Source organism: Pipistrellus hanaki, assembly GCF_964339955.1.
Source record: "Pipistrellus hanaki genome assembly, chromosome: 2".
NCBI classification, from domain to species: Eukaryota; Metazoa; Chordata; class Mammalia; order Chiroptera; family Vespertilionidae; genus Pipistrellus; species Pipistrellus hanaki.
This window is the reverse complement of record NC_140504.1, coordinates 41,515,560-41,537,588: the sequence shown is the minus strand read 5'-3', so window position 1 is coordinate 41,537,588 and position 22,029 is coordinate 41,515,560. Positions and strand designations below refer to the sequence as shown.

Here is a 22,029-nt window from a genome sequence, read left to right as displayed (position 1 = left end):
CTCAAGGTCTTTGTCTCAACCTGAGTTGTTGAGAATGGAACAGACTCTCAGCCATTTTTGTGCCTGTGCCTATGACTGACTGTTCCTTTTCCATTCACCTAATTGTGCCTTCAGACAGACCTTTGGCAAGCGGACTTCGGAGTGTGATGAACTTTATGTAGCTTTTTCTCACCTGCTCTAAGGCTCCTTGGATTTTTCTTTGGCAAGAGGTAAAGACAAACATCTGAAGAAGCACAGAGAGCGCTGATCCAGGACCTGAGCCTTCCGAGCTGGCGCTGTTTGTTCAGCTGGGCCAGCCCACCTGTAGGCTGCCCTACAGCAGAGATGTCATTAGAGACAAGCACAGACTTCATCGCCACAGAAAGATTTAGAGCCACTGTAATTTGGAAAGCACAGATCTCAGTTCCCAAACTCACTGAAATCTGTTTTTATTTCTATTTTGAGCTTCCATTCTACTGGGATCCTGGCAGAAAACCAATCTCAGTCAATATGGCATTACATCTGAGTTCCTGGGAACATACAACACTAAGGAATTGGGTGCAGGGGTTGGGAGTAGTCTTTGGTGTTATCTGGCTACTCACGTGTCCTTCATTCATGATCTTCATCAGGAAGGGAATCTCCTCAAAGCTGCCTCAGGTCTCATCTGCCTGGACTCCCATTCCTGTGAAGCCACATTCTCCAAGGAGTTCATTCCCAGAACTTTGGCTGGGGAGCTGGACACAGGACCCTCTGTCTAGGCCCTCAGACAGCCACAACCTTTTCACTCTCCTTTCCAGACCCAGAGGACTCTATTATAGGGGGGAGTCATAAGCAGGAGTACTTGCTAGGGCTGCTGTAACAAAATACCACAAACTGGGTGGCTTGAACTCAGCAATTTATTTTCTTACAGATCTGGAGGCTAGAAGTCTGAGATGCAGGTGTCATCAGGGTTGGTTCCTGCTGACGGCTCTGAAGGAGAATCTTAAATGCTCCTCTTCCCCAATTTCTGGTGATTTGCCGGCAATCTTTGGCTTGTAGGAGAGGTATTGTCAAACCAGTCTTAAAAATTCCCTTTGAAAGATTTATGTAATTCTAGGCCCTGTGTGGGTTGGAATGTGTGTGTTTTATCATTTATCATTTCCTTCTTGTCTTTGAGATCAAATTTCTGACCTGATCTCTGCCTGTGTTTCCACATGGTGATCTCCCTACATGCATGTCTATCCCCAAATTTCTATAAGGACACCAGTCACATTGGATTAGAGGCTCACCCTACTCCAGTATGATTTCATTTTAACTAGTTACCTCTGCAATAATTCTACTTCCAAATAAGTTCACATTCTGAGGCACGGGAGATTAGGACTTCAATGTATGAATTTAAAGGGACATATTCAACCCATAGGGAAAGCCATGGAGTTCCTTCTCCCCTTATTCCTGCATCTCCTCAAGATCTTTATCCAAACATTTTGGCTATTCCCTTAGGACATCATTCTTTTAAGGGTTTTAGACTATTGGAAACCAAGGTAAGTACCGTCGTTTATTTTGCTTTCTTCCAAGGTGCTGCACAAACAACTTAGTCATGTGAATCCAAGCAAAAGCAAAAGTAAAAGAAATAGAAATTAATAAATCAGATAGTATCTCACAGGTGCTATCCTAACACATAAGTGACCATTCCTTTTCCTGGAACACTGCAGAGAGGCTGGTGGGGGCAGATTTAGGGATTCAGGATTCCAGCCGTGTCCTCTTTGGAGATAAGAGGTGACAATCAGTTGTTCCCTTATCAAATAAGAAGAGAGGGACAAACTTTTTTAAAAAACAAAAACATTTATTTAAAAATTTACATAAGCTTTGAATAATTCAAAATTAGCTTAGGCATTTTTCAGAAGATGCCTCAACTCCAAATCATGTTAACAGTTATTTGATTGGTGAAGGATTAGAGGATCTCATGATTACTGTGAAAGACTGAACCCCTTAGAGACAGGGGCATTCCAATGTTTTCAATTATCTGTAACATATTAAACATCTCACCAGATCAACAGTGTGTGCATTTTACCAGAGTTTCTATGTAGAACACAGAATCACACTTAAATTAATTTGATTCCTTATATTAATAATAACTAAAAGCTAGCATCTACCCAGTGTAGTCTCAGTGTCCATACCAACATCTATCTCCTGAGGATGAAATGACACGTTCCTCTGCACTCAGTGTTCATGATTCAAAGGTTGCAATGCGTGAGTCAAGTAAGAAAAGCAAGCCAAGAATTTATGGGCCCCGGGAGGCAGGCAAGACTAGTTCCACAGAAGTTAGTGGCCCAAGTGCTCCCTCCACCCATTCTCAAGCAGATTCAGGCCAGGGCTGGACTGCAGGAAGGAATAGGAGCATGTTCTGCCCCTTCTCTGCCTCAGATAGTTTCACGGTTGTTCTAAACAGGGTAGTAGTTGTCTCCTGACAGGACAGTTAATTTCCTAAAGATAGGACACCATCTCTGGCCTCCTTCAAAGCAGGGTGCTGCTCAAGTGTGAGCACAGAACAAGTCCTTAGTCAGAGAAGGAAGAAAACTGTCATATACTGAGCACCTCTTAGGTGCCAGAAACAGAGTCAGGGCAGGTGTTTCATGTGACCCTCACAACAGCACTGTGAAATAGGTTCATCATGCCCATTTTACAGATGTGGAAACAGAAGCTCAGACAGGAAAACTTGCCCAGGGTGGCATGGCTAGTAAATGGGAGACTGCCCCTGACCACTTGCTAGAGTGGCATCAGGGGAGGCCATTTGATCGCCTTGTGAAAATCAGTTATTGTCTCTAAGATTCTGACCTCAGAGAGCAACTTTAAGTTCTCGGGAACCATATCCCTACTCCCTGAGAGACCTTCCACAGAAAGCCCTTGAAGGTCAAAGACATTGAGGTCAGAATACTTTTAAAGGAGAAAATGCTTAGAAGTATTCTGGGAGGGGGAGGGCCACTTTAAAGAGGAAAATAAGTTGATAGATAGAGGTTTGGGGTGAGCATTAAAAAGGAAGAGGTGGTGGATACAGTGTACAATACAAACCCAACTAGTAGGATAGGCTCAGGGCAGGCCAAGCTGAGCCTAGGGAAATAAGGGTTTTGGCAATGTTCTTGTATCGTCCATGGGGCTCCACTCACTGCCTCACACATAGATTGGGATTTTCCTCAAAAAATAATTTGAGCCTGAAAGTTCAGGCAGACTGTAGAGAATAAATATGGGTAATAAAGGCAGAAAGGAAAACATAACTCAAATGACTCAGACATTTGAGTTATGTCAAATCTGCTTGACATGTTTCCCTTCTTTCTCTAAAACCCATTCCTTGGCCTCTGCTCTGTGAAGTCCTCTATGACCCACAGAGACAGGGTGTGCTCCTCCTTTTCAGGGTGCATAGACAGACTAACAGACAGACAGACAGACAGACAGCAAGTCCACCTCTCTATAGGCCCCCAGGCCACTGAGCTCATCGCTTCCTACTCATCTGTCTTTCCCACTGAACTGTGAGCAACTTGAGGATGTAGACTATACATTTCTATAGCTCCAATTCCATATGAAAAGAAATGTGGGTTCATCAAGACCGTTTGCACATGGCACCCAGACTGAGGGACCAGCCAAACAGCCTGAATGATAGGACACTGCCTCTCCCGAGGGCAAGGACTTTGGGAGCGACTTCCTTAGGAGGAATCGAGCATGTTTCCTACACCTTGTAGCACTTTCTTGCCCCCCCCCCCCCAACTCCCTTCCCCAGAGCCACCCTATAGACATAATCATAATTTGGGAGAATTTCTTTCAAATATGAAATCAATGTCTAAGTGCATATTTCAAGCAACATGGAGTGCTGGTTTGTGAGAAAACCAGCCCTCAGTTTGGGCAGCCCTGGTAGGAAAGATAGGTCTCATATTTACCCAGGTGGAAGGAGGGGAAGACTCTGTCTGGAAAGAGTGCTAGGTGTGTGTGCCCATGTGTGGCAGGGGGCTTTGAGCTCACACACCTCTATGGCTATAGGGCAGGCTGGGCCTGGTTCCTCATCCATGGTTCCCTGAAACCCCAGGGCCCTTGCCAATGGAAGGCCTAGAGTGCAAGGAGCAGGCAGGGGCTGTTTGGGAACATGGTCCCAGGCCAAGGGTGGCCAAGAGATGAGCTATAAAATGCCCAATGGAGAAGGGTGAGGGCACCTGGCCAGGGAGCCCATGTTCAGCAGTGAATGCTCCGGAAGCCAGGCAGTGTGGCTTTTCCAAACAGGTAAATGTCTTCATCCACGCCCTGGTTGAGGTACTTCACCATATTCTTCTCAAAGAGGAGTGGATGGTAGGCACCCATCGTGCAGGCGCTGTCGAAGAACTTCTGGTAGTAGTGGCACACATCGGTCTTGCGCTTGGATGGCAGGAACTCGTAAATATCCACCTGGTCACACAGCGTCATCATGATGATGATGCCTGCAGAGGGGAGCAAGAGGCTAAGTCCTGCCCGACAACCCACCCTGCTCCTCGGAGCTCTGCCCAGTGAGTCCACAGCTCATGACCCCTAATTTGGGGAGAGGTCTATCTGGATTTCCTAGTTATTCTTATGATTCCCATCATGAGTCCTTCTGGTAAGCCAATCCGGCAGGTTGTTCCTTGCGGGTCACTGAGCCTGATGTACATTTGTATCCCTAGTACGTAGGCCAGAACCCGGTGCATGGCAGGTCCTCCCTAAACATTAGCAGATTGACAGACTCCATCCATCATCAATGCATTTATCTATGTAAATGAGCTATGTAAAGAGAGAGGACAAGGTGACTGAGAAGACAGTACCATCACATGTACATAATACTTTCTAGTACTTTTTTATCCCGAAGAAACCTCTTAGACGGTGCTATTTGGGAGAAGGTTTTTCTTATGGTACTTGCAGGAAACAGTGTGGTGAGGGGAGATTTTTTTCCTCCCTCAACTGGGAGGAGGGACATATGGAAGAGGAGCACACCATAGTCTGTGTTGATGGGCTCTGCTCATTCAGGTAAGGATTGGAGCTGAGGAGGTGGGGCCACGTTAGTACTCTCAGGGAGGCAGTGCAAACACTGAGATGCAAACCCATCAAGAGGCAGGATATTGCTGCTACCACCCACACCTGTCCCCACCTGGCTCAGTCATCACATCCAGGACATGTTCTTCAGGTTCTTCATCCCCCTCAACAGGGTTATCTACCTACCTCCTACCACTCAGATTATTATTATTAGGATACAATAAGATCATGGCTCTAAGACCCCTTTTGTCAACATAAATATAGGAAACTATGATGGAACAGTTATCACTAACAGCAAAACTGGAAACTGCTAGCATCACCTTTGTTCCAAAAGAATCAGATATGGGGAAAGCCCTCTCTCTGCCCTCTGGTTGCCCCTGGTCCAATGGGGGAGAAAAGATACAACTGCAACTAAGGGATGTAGGCACACCAGGAGTGCTAGAAATTATGGGATGGAGCACTTCCTATGAGAGGGTAAATCTCCCAGAGCACTGGTGTGGGGGCTGACAGGGATTATGGCCATGAGGGATGGCCAAGAGGGGAGGATTAGTGGTGGAAGGAACAACATGGGCAAAGATATGGCAACAGAGGAATATGTTCTCCATAATGCATCCCCCAACTATTCCTGCTCAAAGGGCTCCAGGATAAGTCTCAAATGCACCCATTTAAAAGTTGAAGAGAGATATGAAGCTGTGAAACTGGAAGAGCCCTTGTCTATTTTTATAAGGAGTACCTCTGCTATTAAACACTTATTTGTTCATTTATTCAGGGGGCATTTTCTACAGGACTGTCCTGTGCCAGACTCACAAAGGATAAGTCAACCACAGTCCCCACCCTAAAGGAGTTTGCAATGTAACAGGGGAGGTCATAGTCCCCACCCTTGAGGGAATTTGCAGTCTTATAGGGGGAGTGGAAAGGCAAATGACACAATGGCGAGTGGTTGGGGCCATTGGTGGAAAGTAGCCCACTCAGGGGCCCAGAGGAGGGAGCTTCCCTTCCCGTGCATGTACCAAGCCTAGAACCCTGTGGATATCGCCGATGGTCCAGCTAAACTAGAATTGAAAGGGAGGGAAGGCAAATATTCCCTGAAGGCCAAGAGAACTGGAGGAAGTTCAAGAAGAAAGCCTATAGCCAGCATCCAGAGTACAGAGTATAGGCAGCATCTGTACTCTGCCCACCCACGCCCAACCCATTCCACATCAGCTTCCAAACCCAGTCAAACTTCACTACTCATTCTTTCAGGTCCACAATTAGAATGAACAATTTTTTAAATTTTAAATAAAGTATTATTGATTCTTCCTTTATCCTCAGATTTCACTATGGCTCAGCATATTATTATTCATCCTGTCTTTATTTAAAATTTTGATATTTCATTCATCATATAATTTTGCATTGTGATTTTTAAAAGATATTGTGTTAAGATACTATCTTGTTCCTGAATTTTTTGTTTTGAATGTTTAAGTGGTATGGCTGATGTCAGTGTCTCGCTCTCCTCAACCGAGTCCCTGTGTTACCACCCCCTCTCTTGACTGTGCTTCACTTCACCTCCACCTGCCAAATATGCCCCTCTCAAGGCCTAATGCAAAGCTCTCCTCTAAAAGCTCTTGGACTGTCCACCTATATAGTGTCCTCTCTCCTGTGACCCAGGGTGGTTGCTCCCTCCTCACACAAATTGAATGCTACCTCAGCCACCTGACTGAGCTCTCCCATTGAACATCCTAAAGAAAAAGGAAGTCTATCTTATTAATCTCTGTAACTTAGCTGGAAACTGGCATAGTGTACAAAGCCAGCAAAAACCCAGCAATTGTTTGGTGAACAAATGAATGAACGAATGAATGAACGAATGAGACCCCAGGAGAAAGCTAATCTCCTCTAAAAACAAACACGAGAGGTCTTTACCAGACATGGACTCACCGAGCATCCCAGAGGACGGGGGGTTTGGCTGAATCTCCTCTGGGGAGATTTCTTGAATGATGTCCCACAGTTCCCAGGGCATCTGGGGTCTGAGGATGTAAAAGGGCTGATCAGGATGTAGTTTACGATAGCTCTTGTAGTTTGCAAAGAATCTGTAGTCAGGATTCTTGTACCACTGAAAAAGAAGGAAATGATTTTTCTCAAGAGGAGAAGTGTGCCAGTGCCACTGCTGCCTCAGGCAGTCATCCTCAACTGGAGACATGGGGGGTGGGGGGGAAGAAGGAGCAAGGCAGAATCCTGAGGCATGGCCCCTCCATTACAGAAAATGTCAGACTTCCCTCCACATCACAGCTCTCACTGATAGCAGGGGGAGCGAGCACGTAACTTGCGCTCACAGGGGATTTTGAGCATGGTGACCCTGGAACAGCTTCAGATTTAAAGATCATAGAATCTGGGAATGATATCAGTGCTGAAAGAGGTCCCTGGCACCATCGAGTCCCACCCTCATTTTTATTTTTATGGGGGCAAAGATTAGTGCAAAACTGTGGAAACTGAGGCAGTGGGGGGTGGGAAAGATCACCAGAGCTTGCCAGCTATTAATATGTCCAACTTGCAAACTCAGTGTCCCAAGAGCTATGTTCTCTGTCCTTCCTAAAGCCATTCTCCTGTGGCCACTGCAGCCCATGTCAGAGAGAGGCCAACTGCCACGCATGACAGTGAGAGGGCCATTCTGGAGAGGCCGAGTTCAGCAGGCCTGACACTCCCGTCTTCTTCCCTTGAAGGAGCTGATGTTACAGATCTGGCCCTTTGCTTAGGAAATCAAGTCCAGAAAGAGGTGACTTTCCCTGTCCATGTTCCAGTTTCCTCATCTGCAAATGGAAACAAACCACACTTCTGTCTACTTCCTCATGTTGTTATGAGAATGAAATGAGAATTCTGAGACAAGGGTGGTGACACGATTCATAGGACTAATAGTAACTCAAAAGAGCCACTGTTCCTCCTGCGACAAACCATCATTAGGAGACCAATAGAAGGCAATGTGGACCAGAGCAGGGGAGCACTGGTGCAGGACAGTAATATGTCTGAACTGCTGTTCAGATAAAGTGGGATGGCAGAGCCAGTCCTCCCATATGGCCCAGGTCAGGCAGGAGCTCGGGAAAAGCTGTTGGCAAACAGGAGACTCAATCCCTGTTTCCAGGGAACACCCACTTACCTTGGGGATATCTGCATGGTAAACAGATGGGTCCCACATAATCAGGATTCCCTCATTGTACAAACTGTCTTTGAGGAAGTTCGGATCCGTGGTGATCAACTGCAGGAAGAAATAGACAAGCTGTCATCTTATGGACATGGACACATAAATGTTCGATTTGTCTCACATCACAAGGACCACCTGAGACCTCTGAATTCCATGAGGATTCTAAGATTCCATGCAGCACTTAACTTCAGTTAGAAGAAGGCAAAGATGCTGAACTGTGTGGCCCTCAAAGGGGATTCTGTCATAAATAATCAGACATGGAGCAGAGAGGGTTGCACTTAAACTTAGAGATGAGGGTATGGTGAAAAAGGCTTGTGGCTAGTCCCTTGCAGTTATACCTCATAAGAGGGGCAAGGGGTCGAAACCGATTTGGCTCAGTGGATAGAGCGTTGGCCTGTGAACCAAAAGGTCCTGGGTTCTATTCCAGTCAAGGCCATGTACCTTCGTTGCGGGCACATCACTAGTATGGGGTGTGCAAGAGGCAGCTGATGAATGATTCTCTCTCATCGATGTTTCTAACTATCTATCCCTTTCCCTTCCTCTCTGTAAAAAAATCAATAAAATATATTTTAAAAAAGAGGGGCAAGGGGATGAGCTTTAAAGTCAGGATCTCATTTAATTAACATAGTCCCTAGAAATCCTTTTAATCACCTATAAAGTCCAGTATACAGTGTTTACAGATTGTGATGGAGTTAGACTTAGCATCTCTCATGAGTCCCACATGGCCAATGATTTCTGCTGTGTTGGAATGAAGGGCTATGTCTATAGCTGAACACCAAATGAAGTCATCAATCTGTGTGTAGAGGCCACAGTATATACAAAAACATGCCCCTCTAAACATGAGAATCTCACCATGCTGGTGAGATGCTCACACATAACCTGCTGGAGACCAGTCACAGCTCCTCTCCTCCCCCACATTCCTGAGCTTCCAGACTGGCCTATAAATGATAATTAGAGCCCACCGGGCAAAATGTGACTATCATAAGACAACAACTGTGTTAGATCAATTTTTTAAAATGTATTTAGTTCCTTAAAAAAAATAATATGTATGCCCTTTGACTCAGTAATTTCTTTTTTTCAGCATTCATCCTAAGTGAATCTAAATTCGGGGAGAGCCGAGACTGGTTTGGCTCAGTGGATAGAGCGTCAGCCAGCGGACTGAAAGGTCCTAGGTTTGATTCCGGTCAAGGACATGTACCTTGGTTGTGGGCACATCCCTCGTGGGGGGTGTGCAGGAGGCAGCTGATTGATGATTCTCTCTCATCAATGTTTCTTACTCTCTATCCCTCTTTCTTCCTCTCTGTAAAATATATTTTAAAAATAATAATTAAAAATATATATAAATAAATAACTAAATTCGGGGAGAAAATTACGTACCAATATAAGAAAAGTGTGGTGACAAGTGAAAGATACCAGAGTTGGATACAAAAAGACCTGAGCTCAGTTCTTGGTTCCTTCCTAACTTATTTAGTGACCATGAGCAAGTGGGGTGATCTCCTTAGGCCTTCATACTCATCAGATGGAGTACAGGAGTAAATGAGAAAGAAAGACAGAAACGGGGCCCCAAAGGTTTATAGTGAAATAAGTCATTTCCCTCTTTAAGAACTCCAAAACTATTATATGAGATCAACTGTCAGACATTCCCCTTAAAATGCAGGTGGAAGATGGTGCTGCTCAGGTAGAAACTGAGAGGAACACATCACAGAAATCAAATCAAGAACTGACTGAAAATGAAAGCAAGAATCACAACAATAATCCCTCCTGCCCTGGACCACTCATCAACACGAAGGTGGAGATCTAATCAACCTCACTGCAGTGACATTGATGAATAGCTATGGGAGGGCAGATGGTATGTGTACAACCCAAAGAACAGAAATTTGCACAAGTCCCTTAGGTTGTTTGGCTGCATCGCCTCCATACCTTCCCCCAGATGTAGGGAAACCCTGGAAGCCTGGTGAATATAATCCTGTCCTCAATATATCTTTCAGGCAAGAAATACAGGTGGTGGGCCCACCTTGGCCAGGGATTGTGCCGTTGTACAGGGTGCCAGGGCGAGGATGGCCACGAGGTGAGTGAGTGAGTGTTAAGGACCAAATATGAACAGGCCAAGCCAGGGGAGAGTATGATGATGGAAGGGAGGCTGTCCAGGGCAGAAGAAGCAAAGTGTACAAATCTCCAGATGTGAGAATGCGTGGCAGAGACTGCTAGGTGTCACCCAGTATCCATTCTCTCTTTCTTCCTTGGTAACAAACACTTCAGATGGTTACCTCAAAACATGGCTAACTAAAATAAAGACTAGAAAAGACTGAATGTAAACTGTAATGGGGGAGGAAATTTGAATTTAAAATAAGTAAAAAGATTAGGAAAAAAATAAAAGCTACCTGAAATAAAAATTCCCTTAAAGCAAAAATTCTGACCAATTGTGGGTAAGCAAGTATGATTTCCAGGAAGTGTTCTTAAGAGGCAGGGTTATGCCCTTCTTTGTTCCTTCCTCCCTCTTGCTGACTAAAAGTGGGTGTGATGATTGGGGCTGGAGTAGTCATGTTGGCTCATGAAGTAGAAGTCCCATGATAGCATAGCCACACAAGGTAGTAGGAGCCTGGGTTCCTGACACTCTGGACATCATACCAGCTCTAGAATGTCTACCTCTGGACTTCTTCTTTTCTTACTTTAGAGAAAAATACTTTTTTCTCTTATTAAGCTGGTGTTAAGTGGTAGGCAGAGTGTTCCTATCACTTGCAGCCCAACCTAATTCTTAGCAAGGAGCTTGTTAGGGAGTTTCAGGCTACACAGTTGTGGTTAGGATACATTGGGAGAGCTGGAAGGGACCAGAGACATTTAAGCAGGGGTTATGCAAGGGAGCTCAGAATTTCTTCTGTAGATTATGACAACAATAAAGGCTTTCAATTAGGACAGATCTGAATAGTCTAGTTTTCTAGAGTAGAGCTTTTAGAGAAAAGGAGACCAGACATAAGCTGCAGCTGTAGCCTAAGTTGGAGAATAATGAAGAATAGTTACAACTGTCAGTTGTGGGCTTCCAGACTAACTGGATGCTAAAAGTGAAGGAAAAGGAGGGAAGGGGGGTCAAAACTCCTGGACCTCGAGCCATTTCCTAAAATGAGAACATAGAAAGAAAAAGCAATTGCTATGTGCCTGTAGGGGGTTTGAAGTTCACAGATGAGACAACTGGCCTAGAGTCCCCCAGCTGAGGCCACAGGAAATGGAAATGAAATTCACATTTTCCAATTTTAAATGCTGTCCTCTTTCCATGGGGACATTGTACTCAGAGCACAGGCATTCGGTGCTGTAGTCCAAAGGCAAAGCAGGCATCCTGGCACTTGGGGCCTAGCAAGACTGAACTGGTGACAGCAAGCCCAGGGGACAGCAGGCCTCCCTCCCATACATGTCTTCTAAGACAAAATTCTACAACTTCACTCCCCCTCCCCAACTCAACCTCTCCACCCCACCCCAAACAGTTGGCATGTTGAAAGCACAAGTTTTTTCTTGAGCTCTGCTTAGAGCACTGACACCAGGTGCATTGTGGTACTCATGAGGATTAGAAATAACTGGGATTTTTTTTTAAATGTATCCTCCTGCCATAGCCCCTCTCCAACAATTTTCTTAGTATTTAAAGCAAGAGGCTAGTGGCAGCAACTTCTGGTACCCTGAACTTTCCCAGGATCTGTCTCTGTTCTCAGAAATCATAAGAGAAAAGCACAAAGTTTCCTCCTTTACACTAAAGGATAACAGCAATGCTATGTGCCTGTAAAGGGTTTGAAGTTCAGAGGAGACAACTGACCTAGATTCCAACAGCTGTCAGGACATCGGAAACAGGCATGGAACCCATATCTTCCAACTTTAAGCACCGTCCTCTTTCCTTGGGGACATTGTATTCACAGCACAGATAACAACAGATATCATTCAATGATGCTTATTCCAAGCCAGATATTTTCATATATTATCTCAGTTCGTTGTCATGATAGTTGTAAAGTCAATTATTAATATGCCAATTTTAAAATATATTTTTATTGATTTCAGAGAGAGAGAGAGTAAGAGATATAAACATCAATGATGAGAGAGAATCTGTGGCCTCCTGCGCATCCCCTACTGGGGATCAAGCCCACAACCCAGGCGTGTGCTTTGACCTGGAATCGATCCATGGCCTCCTGGATCTGGAATCGATCCATGACTTCCTAGTCCATGGGTCAATGCTTAAGCACTAAGCAACACCAGCTGGGCAGTATACCCGTTTTTATAAATAAGGAAATATAGATACTAAGTAACTTGCCCGAGCCAGTTAGCAAGTTACTTAGGGGAGTCTGAATTAGAACCCTTTAACTGGCCCCAGAATTCACACTTCTAATCTACACAATACTCTGCCTTACACAAGGAGGGTAGCATGGGCCATCCATGGCTCTTGCGAAGAAACTGCAGAGAAAGCACGTGATGAGGATTATGGAAGTGTTATAAGAATTTTGCCTTTTGTTTGAGTTGGTATTTGTCACAGCAGGAAGATCTTTGAGGGACTAGATCCAAGTCCTTTCTTTTCAGATGGAAAAACTGAGGTCCAGAGAGAAGAGAGACTTTCTGAGGCTTCAAGGTGAGTCTGAGGCAGAGCCAGGACCAGAGGTCAGTTCCTTCCAAAGTATTCTTTCTATTCCCACAAGGCTACCTTCACAAACCACAAGATATTCAGACAAGCCAGCGCATTATTAGGATCTGGGCCACCCTCAGTTCTCCCAGCACCCAAAGGGGAATGAGCTACTTGAGCTACTTAAGGCTAATGAAAAAGTAATTCATGAAACTAAGATGAGGTAGAGATAAATGCTAGCTTTATCCAGGAGAAACAGAAAGTGGCAGTGGCTGGGATCTGATGGACAGAAAAGGGAGAAACCACAAGCCCCCACCTCCAACCCCAAATCTTAAATAGACATGGCTCTGAACTTAACACATTAATTCTGTCAGCCCTACGAGTGAGATTCAAAGAGTTCCATAAAAAAATTTAAAAAATAAAAAATAAAAATAAATAAATAAATCCTCTGAAATGCTCAGGGAATTGGGAAATTACTTTGTGGTCTTTGGTCACTTCCCATCTACAGACTTCAGATGCCTCATTTATAGGACACTACCATCCTCTAGGGCAGCGGTCACCAACCTTTCGGACTTCACGGACCACCAGTGGTCCACAGACACCAGTTGGCAACCACTGCTCTAGGGTCCTTCCCAGGTGACCAGCAGTGCCTAGAGCACATCTCAGTATGTCACTTTTTCAAGGACAGCAGAAGGGACTTGGGAGAGAATTAAGCTCCTCTTAAATGTGCCTGTACTCACCCACATGCAGAGTCTGGCCTGAGTTCAGGGATCCTTGGGGATCTCTGGATGAGGAGAGAAAGTCATTGCCAGAGAAACAGATCCCCAAGGAACACCTGCCAGGAAAATGCTACCCCAGGGAGATGGAGTGTTGCTATTTTAGTAACCTGTTTAAAGTGACTTTTCCAGGCATAAAGTAATAAATGCTGCCTGCAGAAAGTTAGAAAATACAAGAATATACACATGTATCTCCCTCTCTCTCTCTCTCTCTCTCTCTCTCTCTCTCTCTCTCTCTCTATAAAGGAAAATGAAAACCACCCATAATTGCATTCTTCAGATCTTACCACTGTGACTATGTTGATTTTTTCCATTTTTGACTGATTTGTGTCCCCTGCCCCTCAAATTCTTATGCTGAAGCCCTAATCCTCATGTGACTATATTGGAGTCAGGGTTCTTACTGAGGTAATTAGGGCTAAATGAGCTCATAAGGATAAGACCCAAACTGATAAAACTGATATCTTTTTAAGAAAAGGAAGAGACACACAGAGAAAAGGTCATGGAAGATTGTAAAGGGCCCCTGAGAAGGCACATGGGCATTTCTTTAATTATTGTCAGCTGAACTCAGGCAGACAGGCAGAGCCACGCCCTGGGAACATGCTTCCCCAAAAAGGCTGGACATGTTATCAGTACTGACGCTTAACTCTGCCCAGGTGTCGGGAATGTGACTTTGATATGTAAATCCAGTCAGGTACCAGAAATGCTCGGGCCTACTCAAGAATGCAAATAAGATCCTTTGATCCTAACTTCTGGTGAAACCTCCTGATATTGGGGAGTATAAATAAACACACTGCTTTGGCTCTGGGTCCCTGTCCCTCCATCAGAGGAAGCAGTGTTCCACCCAGCTCCCAGCTTTATGTTTCTATATCTGCATCTTCTTTCTTTTATTTCTCAACTCCCAGCTCCTCTACTTAGGAACCGGACCTGTTCCTTTTTTTGTGCTGGACACAGAAAAGAGAGACCACCCTACAGAAGACACTGAGAAAAGGCAATCATCCACAAAACAGAAAGAGATCTCAACTTTGACGGCACCTCAATCTTGTATTTCTGGTCCCAGAACTGTGAAAAAAATAAATAAATCTCTGTTGTTTAAGCCCAACTGTAATATTTTGCTACAGCAGCCTTAATAAACTAATATGCTCTCTGGGCATTCATATATACATAGACATTGATATATCCTAACTATAGAATCTAGACTTAGTGGTTATATTACTCAGACAACAGTCCAAGTCCATGTCTCTTCATTGATTCCTCATAGTTCCTAGCCCCAAATAGGCATCAAAAGAAAGTTCTAAGAGGTTATATAACTGCCCAAGATCACAAAGGTAGGTAATGGTAGAGCTGGGATGCCCACCAAGTTCTGTCTGATCTTTTCTGACCATGCAAGACAGCTTTCATTAAAAAATGGTAAGTGAGGAAGAACTACAATGGAGGCATAGGTAAATGCCTGTACTTGCTGCTTCCCACAACCACATCAAAATTATAACTAAAATATAGAACAACTGTCATCCAGAACCACAGGAAAGCTGGCTGAGTGGAAGTACTACAACTAGAGAGGTAAAGAAGAAAGCACACTGAGACTGGTAGGAAGTGCAGAGGTGCAGAATGGGCTGGTTCAGCACCAGGTCATGCCCCTTTTTTAATTGGGAGGGAGAGTTACTCTTTGGAGGCCACCTGGAGGAGGAGCAAGGAGTCCCAGACCCACACCTGATCCCTACCCCAGGGTTCCAGAGCTGGGGAAAGAAGACCCTATGAGCAGTAAGAGTTACAGGCTAGAAAAACCAGTGTGGATTGGGGCTGAGTGACACACAGGCTGCTACCTAGAGACCCAGCTGCTTCTCTTAAAAGGCCAGCATTGTGAACTAAATTTACAGGCTTCCACTTGCTCTGAGCTCCAGTGCTGAGAAATGTTCTGGGGACCCAGACTGATACAGGGAGAAACTGGATTGTCTGGGTAGGAATGCTGGGACGGCTTTCTAGAAGCCATCAGCAGTAATTGTTCTCTTGCTTGGACACTCCAGTGCAGGGCTGACTGGCAGACATTTCTGTTCACTCCACCCTGGAGTTTCCCTGAGACCCCATCCACCCAATTTACAACCCCACCCAAGCTGTGTGCAGTGGCTTTTGCATATGAATAGCCTGTCCTTTCTAAGCCTAAGTAAAACCTATCAAATAAACTGCAGCTGGGTCAGGAGCCCCAAAGCTATCAATAAAAGGAGCAAGGCGGGCACCAGCACCAGCCTGCCTTGCTTCATAGCTAGCCTCATCTGGGCACTTCCAAGCCTAATACAAAGAGGAGGAATCTGCAGACCTCTCTGTGGTTCCTGCTGGGTAGCCCCAAGCAGTGGCTGACTTTGTACCTCCTTGGAGATCCAAGAGCCAGTGTACCCAGTGGTCAGTGTGAGACCATACTATATTACAACTCTTCACATCCATAAGTGACACACTCAAGGGGCAGACTCTGTGAGCACTGAAGCAAGTCCTGCCCCATTAGGGTGTCTTCTGCATAGCAGATCTCCCACTGAAGTCACAGCTGGTCCCAATAACCAATTGGCCTGGAGGTCAATCCCTCCCAGTGAAACCAACAGCAATCAAGGCTCAACTACAACAAGACTGTGCACACAGCCCACAAAGGGGTGCACCAAGCGTGTCCACCTCCAGTAATTGGAGAGGCTGAGCCACTGGGCCCTATAGGACACCTATCACACAAGGCCACTCTATCAACTCAAGGAGACTTAGCAGCTACCCAATATATAAAAACAAACACAGGGGAGCAGCCAAAATGTGGAAATAATGATACATGTCACGAATAAAAGAAATGGAGGGAAGCAAATTACTGGATATAGAGTTCAAAACCAGAGTTATGAGGTTACTTAAGAATCTTCTAGAAACCTCCAAGGATCTTAGTGGGAATGCCAAAAAATAGAAAAATACCAGTCATCATACACTGACTGAAATAAAGAATAATATACAGAAATTCAACAGTAGACTAGAGGATCCCAAGAATCAAGTCAATGATTTGAAATACAAGGAAGAAAAAAACACCCTACCAGAAGAAGAAAAGAAAAAAAATCCAAAAATAAGAAGATAGTGCAAGGAGCCTCTGGGACAACTTCAGTGTACCAACATCCAAATTATGGGGGTGCCAGAAAAAGAGAGAGAGCAAAATATTGAAAACCTATTAGAAGAAATAATGACAGAAACTTTCCCTACCTGGTGAAAGAAATAGACTTACAAGTCCAGGAAGCACAGAGAATCCCCAAACAATAGGAATCCAAAGAGGACCACACCAAGACATATCATAATTAAAAATGCCAAGAGCAAAAGACGAAGAGATAATCTTGAAAGCAGCAAGAGAAAAACAGTTCATTTCCTACAAGGGAGCATCCATACCAGCTGATTTCTCAACAGAAACTATGCAGGCTAGAAGGGAGTGGCAAGAAATATTCAAAGTGATGAACAGCAAGAGCCTACAACCAAGAATACTCTACCCAGCAAAGCTATCATTCAGAATTGAAGGTCAGATAAAGAGCTTCACAGACAAGAAAAAGCTAAAGGAGTTCATCACCACCAAACCAGGATTACATGAAATGCTTAAGGGTATTCTTTAAGAAGAGGAAGAAGAAAGGGGTAAATATGAAAATTAAGAATAACAAAATGACATCAAATACATACCTACCAACAAGTAAATCTAAAATTCAAGTGAATAAAAAAAATCTGATGGACAGAATGGACTGATGAATGTAATAGAATCAGGGACATAGAAAGGGAGTGGACTGACAATTCACATGGGGAAGCGGGTGTGAGGGGTACAGGAAGAGATTGGACAAAGGTCTTACACCTATGGATGAAGACAGTGGCAGGGGGTAAGGGCATAGGGTGCGGTGGGGTATCATATGGAGGGAAGCTATGGGGAAGGGGGAGAAGAGGAACACCTGTAATAATCTGAACAATAAAGATTTATTTAAAAAACAAACAACTGAATTTAAAAATCAAATGAGTAAAAAAATCTGATGAACAGAATAAAATGGTGAATGGAATAGAATCAGGGGCATGGAAATGGAACAGACTGCCTAGTCTCAGAGGGAAGCAGGTGTGGGGGGTGCAGGAAGAGATTAGACAAAGATCATATATGCATGTATGCAGTACCTATGGACATAGATAATAGGGTGGCAAGGGCCTGGGGTGGGGTGGGAACCTGGTGGTGGGGAGCTATGGGGGGAAAAAAGAGGGACATCTGTAATAATCTCAACAATAAAGACTAAAAAAACTTAAAAAAAAAAAAAATAAGTGATAAGAAAACAAAGTATATGTTCTGGCTTCCATATGTGCAAATTTGCCAGAGTTGCAAAGTGAGTCCGTGCTATAGAAAGGTGAACACAGAGGTGGTCGGGCTTTGAATCTTAAAAGAAGGCCTGACACGGTAAACTGGACCTGGAAAAGAGGTGCTCTAACAGAGAGAAGGGCACCACAAATGGAAAACCCCCACAAACTCCAAATCAGAGGCGCCTGTAATTCTACCCTGCATCACAGGAAGTCATCAAAAGCAACTATAAAGTATTAAAGGAAGTAAATGTTGGAAAGTTACTTAATGCCAAGCAAAAGAAATTGATAGACTAAGCTTATCCACAAAGAAGTACTATTCAGCTATAATTAAGAATGAGAAAGATTTCTATGAACTGATAGGATTTCCAGAATATATTGGGGGAAAACAGAATGTAAAGGATAGAGGCCACTATATTTTGTTTAAGAAACAAGAAGAATTTAAAAATTGTATAATATCAGTTTGTCTTTACAAATAGAAACACAAAATAATAAATCGAATTTTGGAACCATATTATATTCTGCTTATATTAAAAAGACATGAAAAGAAAAATCTAAAACTGAAACAAAATGAATACAATTGAATTTCAAATGAATTCATTAATTTTGGTGAAGAGAAATAGGACTAATCCAGGTGACTTAGATGCATATAATTTGACCATGTTACCTGAGTTTTGGGCGGGATGAGAGGAGAACTCCAAACAAATCCTAAACTCTCTTTAGCAGGTATGTTTCATATAAAGATATGTGAAGCAATTTACAAAACATTTTAGATGTATTATAGATATGAGCAAATAAAAAAATGTGCTGAGGTTGTTAGAAGCAGGATTCTCACTGTGAAAGGAGGGACTCTTAGACAGTGAAGTATTTCATAAGTAGCAATAGCTATCATCTCAAGAAAAGCCCATTAAGTGATCTGTGAATGTGTGGTTAAAGTCCAGTCACCACACACTATAGCTACACACGGGACCTAGGTCTTCCCTCCCCAGCCTAGGAAAGCCACTGGGCCTTGTCCCAAGGAGCCACTGGGCACAGCAAGGAGCTCAACTGAGTCTCAAGAAACATCTTTACACTTAAAGTCAGAACCTAATTTATTTAAAGACACACGGTGAGCTATATATGGTTTTCCTGTTGACTCTCCTAATGATGCCTGGCACATGCACGCCTGAATAGATCTGCTGAAACTTCACAGCCTGAGCCCATTCTCTATAAAAAGCTATCGTCTCAATAAGAAAACCACCTTTTGTTTTCCGTTGCCCAGTCTCAGCTCAGGTGCACAAAAGGCTGCTCTGTGCCATGAGAGGGAGGTGGGAGCTGCTGTCAAGAGGAGCTCCCCATGTAGGGAAAGAATGGGCTGCTCCCAGGCAGCTATTCCCTCAGTGACTTCTGGGTGCCAGCTGCCCTCTGTGTGCAGTGGTGGGACTCACTTTGCTCATTCATAGAAACAGACACAAAATAGTGGGGGGGGGGGGGGGGGGGGCGAGGGAGGTAACCAACCAGGACACAAGGTAGAGAAGGTAGACAATGAGGAGGGACAATGAAAGAAAGGTGTCAGCCACAGATCAGTATCACAGGAAGCACTATCATGGAGCTGCCTGGGACAAAAGTGTTAAAGGAACAGCCAGAGGTGTGGGCCACCTATGGAAGGAAAAGAAGGAGGCGGGGTGTGTGCCTGAGGAAGACTGGGAAAGGCTTTCTTAAGTGTGGTCACCTCCTCTCAGCCCTGGCAGAGGGAACACAGCAATCTGGAGATGTAGAGAAAGAATTCCATGCTCAGTGAGAGATGAAGCATTGTCTAAAGCACACCCCTCTCTTCACTCGAGTCCCACTCTCCGAAAGCTGTTTTACAACCCTGTGAACTGCAGTTAACCAGAGACCTGCTCACTCAATCTTGCCCAATAGTTTCGACTGACTGCCCACCCCTCCCTCCTTACCACCTCACAGAAAAAAGTTTAATTTCTTAGAGCTATTTTGACTTTTCCTCTGAATTGGTTGTTACAACATCTGCCTGGTTCTCTCATGCTAATAAAATAGACTACTTAACCTATTTTCATATTTATATCTATATGAGAGTCATAAATCTTACTTTTGTCTTAAAAATTATTCTTTCAGCAGATGTCTTATCTCCCTTCTTCTGGATGCCTCCCAAGTGATCCCAAGTCTTAAGATCATCTCTGCTGGGAGACAAGAGGCCCATTTGCCTGGGAGGTGGGAAGGCACAGTGATTTCCCAACAGACACAGGCGAGCTTCACACCATTTTCGGAGCACTTGCTGTTGTGCACCAGCCTCTGCGTGAAATGCTCCATGGTTAGTAACCTCATTTGCGACTACAAAGACCCTGCATGGTAACATCTTTTCCTCCTTTTCAAATTGGGAACTGAGGCTCAGAAAGATAAGACAGTTTGCTGCAGTCTCTCACCTAGAAAGTGCTGAAGGAGGAATTTGATCAAAGTCTGTCTCTTACTTCCCAGAAAGCCTTACTTTGGTTTTTAATAAAGTTCCAGAATCCTTGTAGGATGGAAATTTAGTTTCTCACTGAACACTGTGGAGAAATGCCAAAGAAGCAGGCAGCCTCCCAAATCCAAGAGAATTTTCAGAGTTCCTCCACGCTCCCTCTCTTTATTGCTGCTGCCTACTAATCACACTACCCATGATCAAACAGACTTTGATTTCTCTCTGAATTCATGCTATCCAACTTCAGTGTAGCCAGCATGGCTGGGAAATTTTACTAGTTCACTCCTCCGTCCACTCTCCCCAAAGACAATTTCAAACCTTCTTGGCTTAAGCCTCCTCTGCTGAAACCTCTCTCCGGCTCAGTCTCCTTCCAACATGGCCTTGCATCTTACTTTGCAGAGAAAACAGAAGCCCTTTCATGCTTCCACTACAAGCTGCCCACCCATTCTTTTTCCTTCAGAATCCCTCCTGCTGGGGTTAATCCTGGGCTGGGCTTTGGATTAACCCCCTCTACCCCTTCACTTTCTTCTCTCTTCTTTTTTAGTATCATCAGTTTCTCACTCTACTGAGTAGTTTCTCCTTATTGAGTTAATTTTTTTATTGTCATAAAATATACATAAAATGTACAGTCACACTGTTGTATAACCAGCACCACCAGCCAGCCATCTCCAAAACCCCCCAAGCCCTGGAAACCACCATCCTACTTTCTGTCTCCGTTAATAGACTGCTCTAGGTGCTTCATATAAGTGATATCATACAATATTCGTCCCTTTGTGACTATCCTCCCATTGACTGTTAAACATATTCAATTCTCTCCAATATAAAAAATTAAAATAACAAAATCTGGTCCTGGATCCCTTAACTCTCCAGTGATTGCCCTATTTCTCTGCCTCTCGGAGCCAAATGGCCTTCCCTATGCTGTTGCCTCTCCTTAAAAAATTCTTGAGTGTCTTCTCCTTCTCTTACTCCTCACTTTTTCTGACTTCCTTGATGAGGGAAAATTTACCTCTTATGAACTCTGCTAGCATCTTGACCCTCTCCTTTATGGTTCTCAATTACAACTTTGAATATCTTTGTATGACTATTTGATTGTATCAGTTAGTAGAATAAAATAGGTCCAAGTCTGTTTGCTCACCATTTTATCCTCCATACCCATCTCACATATAAATATTAGGGTAGCTAACATTTACTGACATAGGTGCCAGATACTTCTTTCTTGGCATGGATTGTCTCACTTATTCATCAAAACAACTCTACCTGAACAAAGAAATTTTACCTGAGAGTTCATCAGGCGAATGGTGGTTTTCATGCCCACATCCTGTTGAAAGTTGGCTGTGGGTGCCCCATTAAGCCTCAGGACTGCATCATGATCATCTGTAAACCACAAGGAAACAAGAAGTGATGAGTACCAGCAATATGCAGAAAGAGAAAAGATTTTGGGGAGAGAGGCAGAAGGAAGAGGAGAGGCAAGAGAATAGTAACTTCCCAATCTTTATCCTATTGTGGTACCCAGGAAGAAATAATCATTTCCGTATGGTGCAATTGGGTAAAGTTCATAGACAGATCCATCAGAAACTTCACTTAGTCAACTTTCCTGTTTCACAGGTGATAAATGAGTAAGCTGAGGGTCCCACTAGGATAGAATTACTCAAATTGAGTACTAATCGAGTGTTGAATAAAAGGACTATTTACAAAGTTGTAGGTAGAGTTTAAGGAAATCAGCAAGGAA

General features: G+C 44.0%; 1 protein-coding gene across 9 annotated transcripts in view; it reads right to left on the bottom strand.

Moving 5' to 3' along the window:
* Nucleotides 1-1,780: 1,780 nt before the first annotated feature.
* The window catches only part of ST6GAL1 (ST6 beta-galactoside alpha-2,6-sialyltransferase 1), a 109,267-nt gene continuing 89,018 nt past the window's right edge, over nt 1,781-22,029 (bottom strand). For all 9 annotated transcript variants that reach the window (XM_084871824.1, XM_084871827.1, XM_084871823.1 and 6 more), the window contains 4 exons: nt 21,577-21,674; nt 8,111-8,209; nt 6,898-7,072; nt 1,781-4,418 (listed from right to left, as the gene is read on the bottom strand). In XM_084871824.1, the coding sequence (XP_084727950.1) occupies nt 4,177-4,418; nt 6,898-7,072; nt 8,111-8,209; nt 21,577-21,674 (614 nt within the window). In that variant the 3' untranslated portion in view covers nt 1,781-4,176. The remainder of the gene's footprint in view (nt 4,419-6,897; nt 7,073-8,110; nt 8,210-21,576; nt 21,675-22,029) is intronic.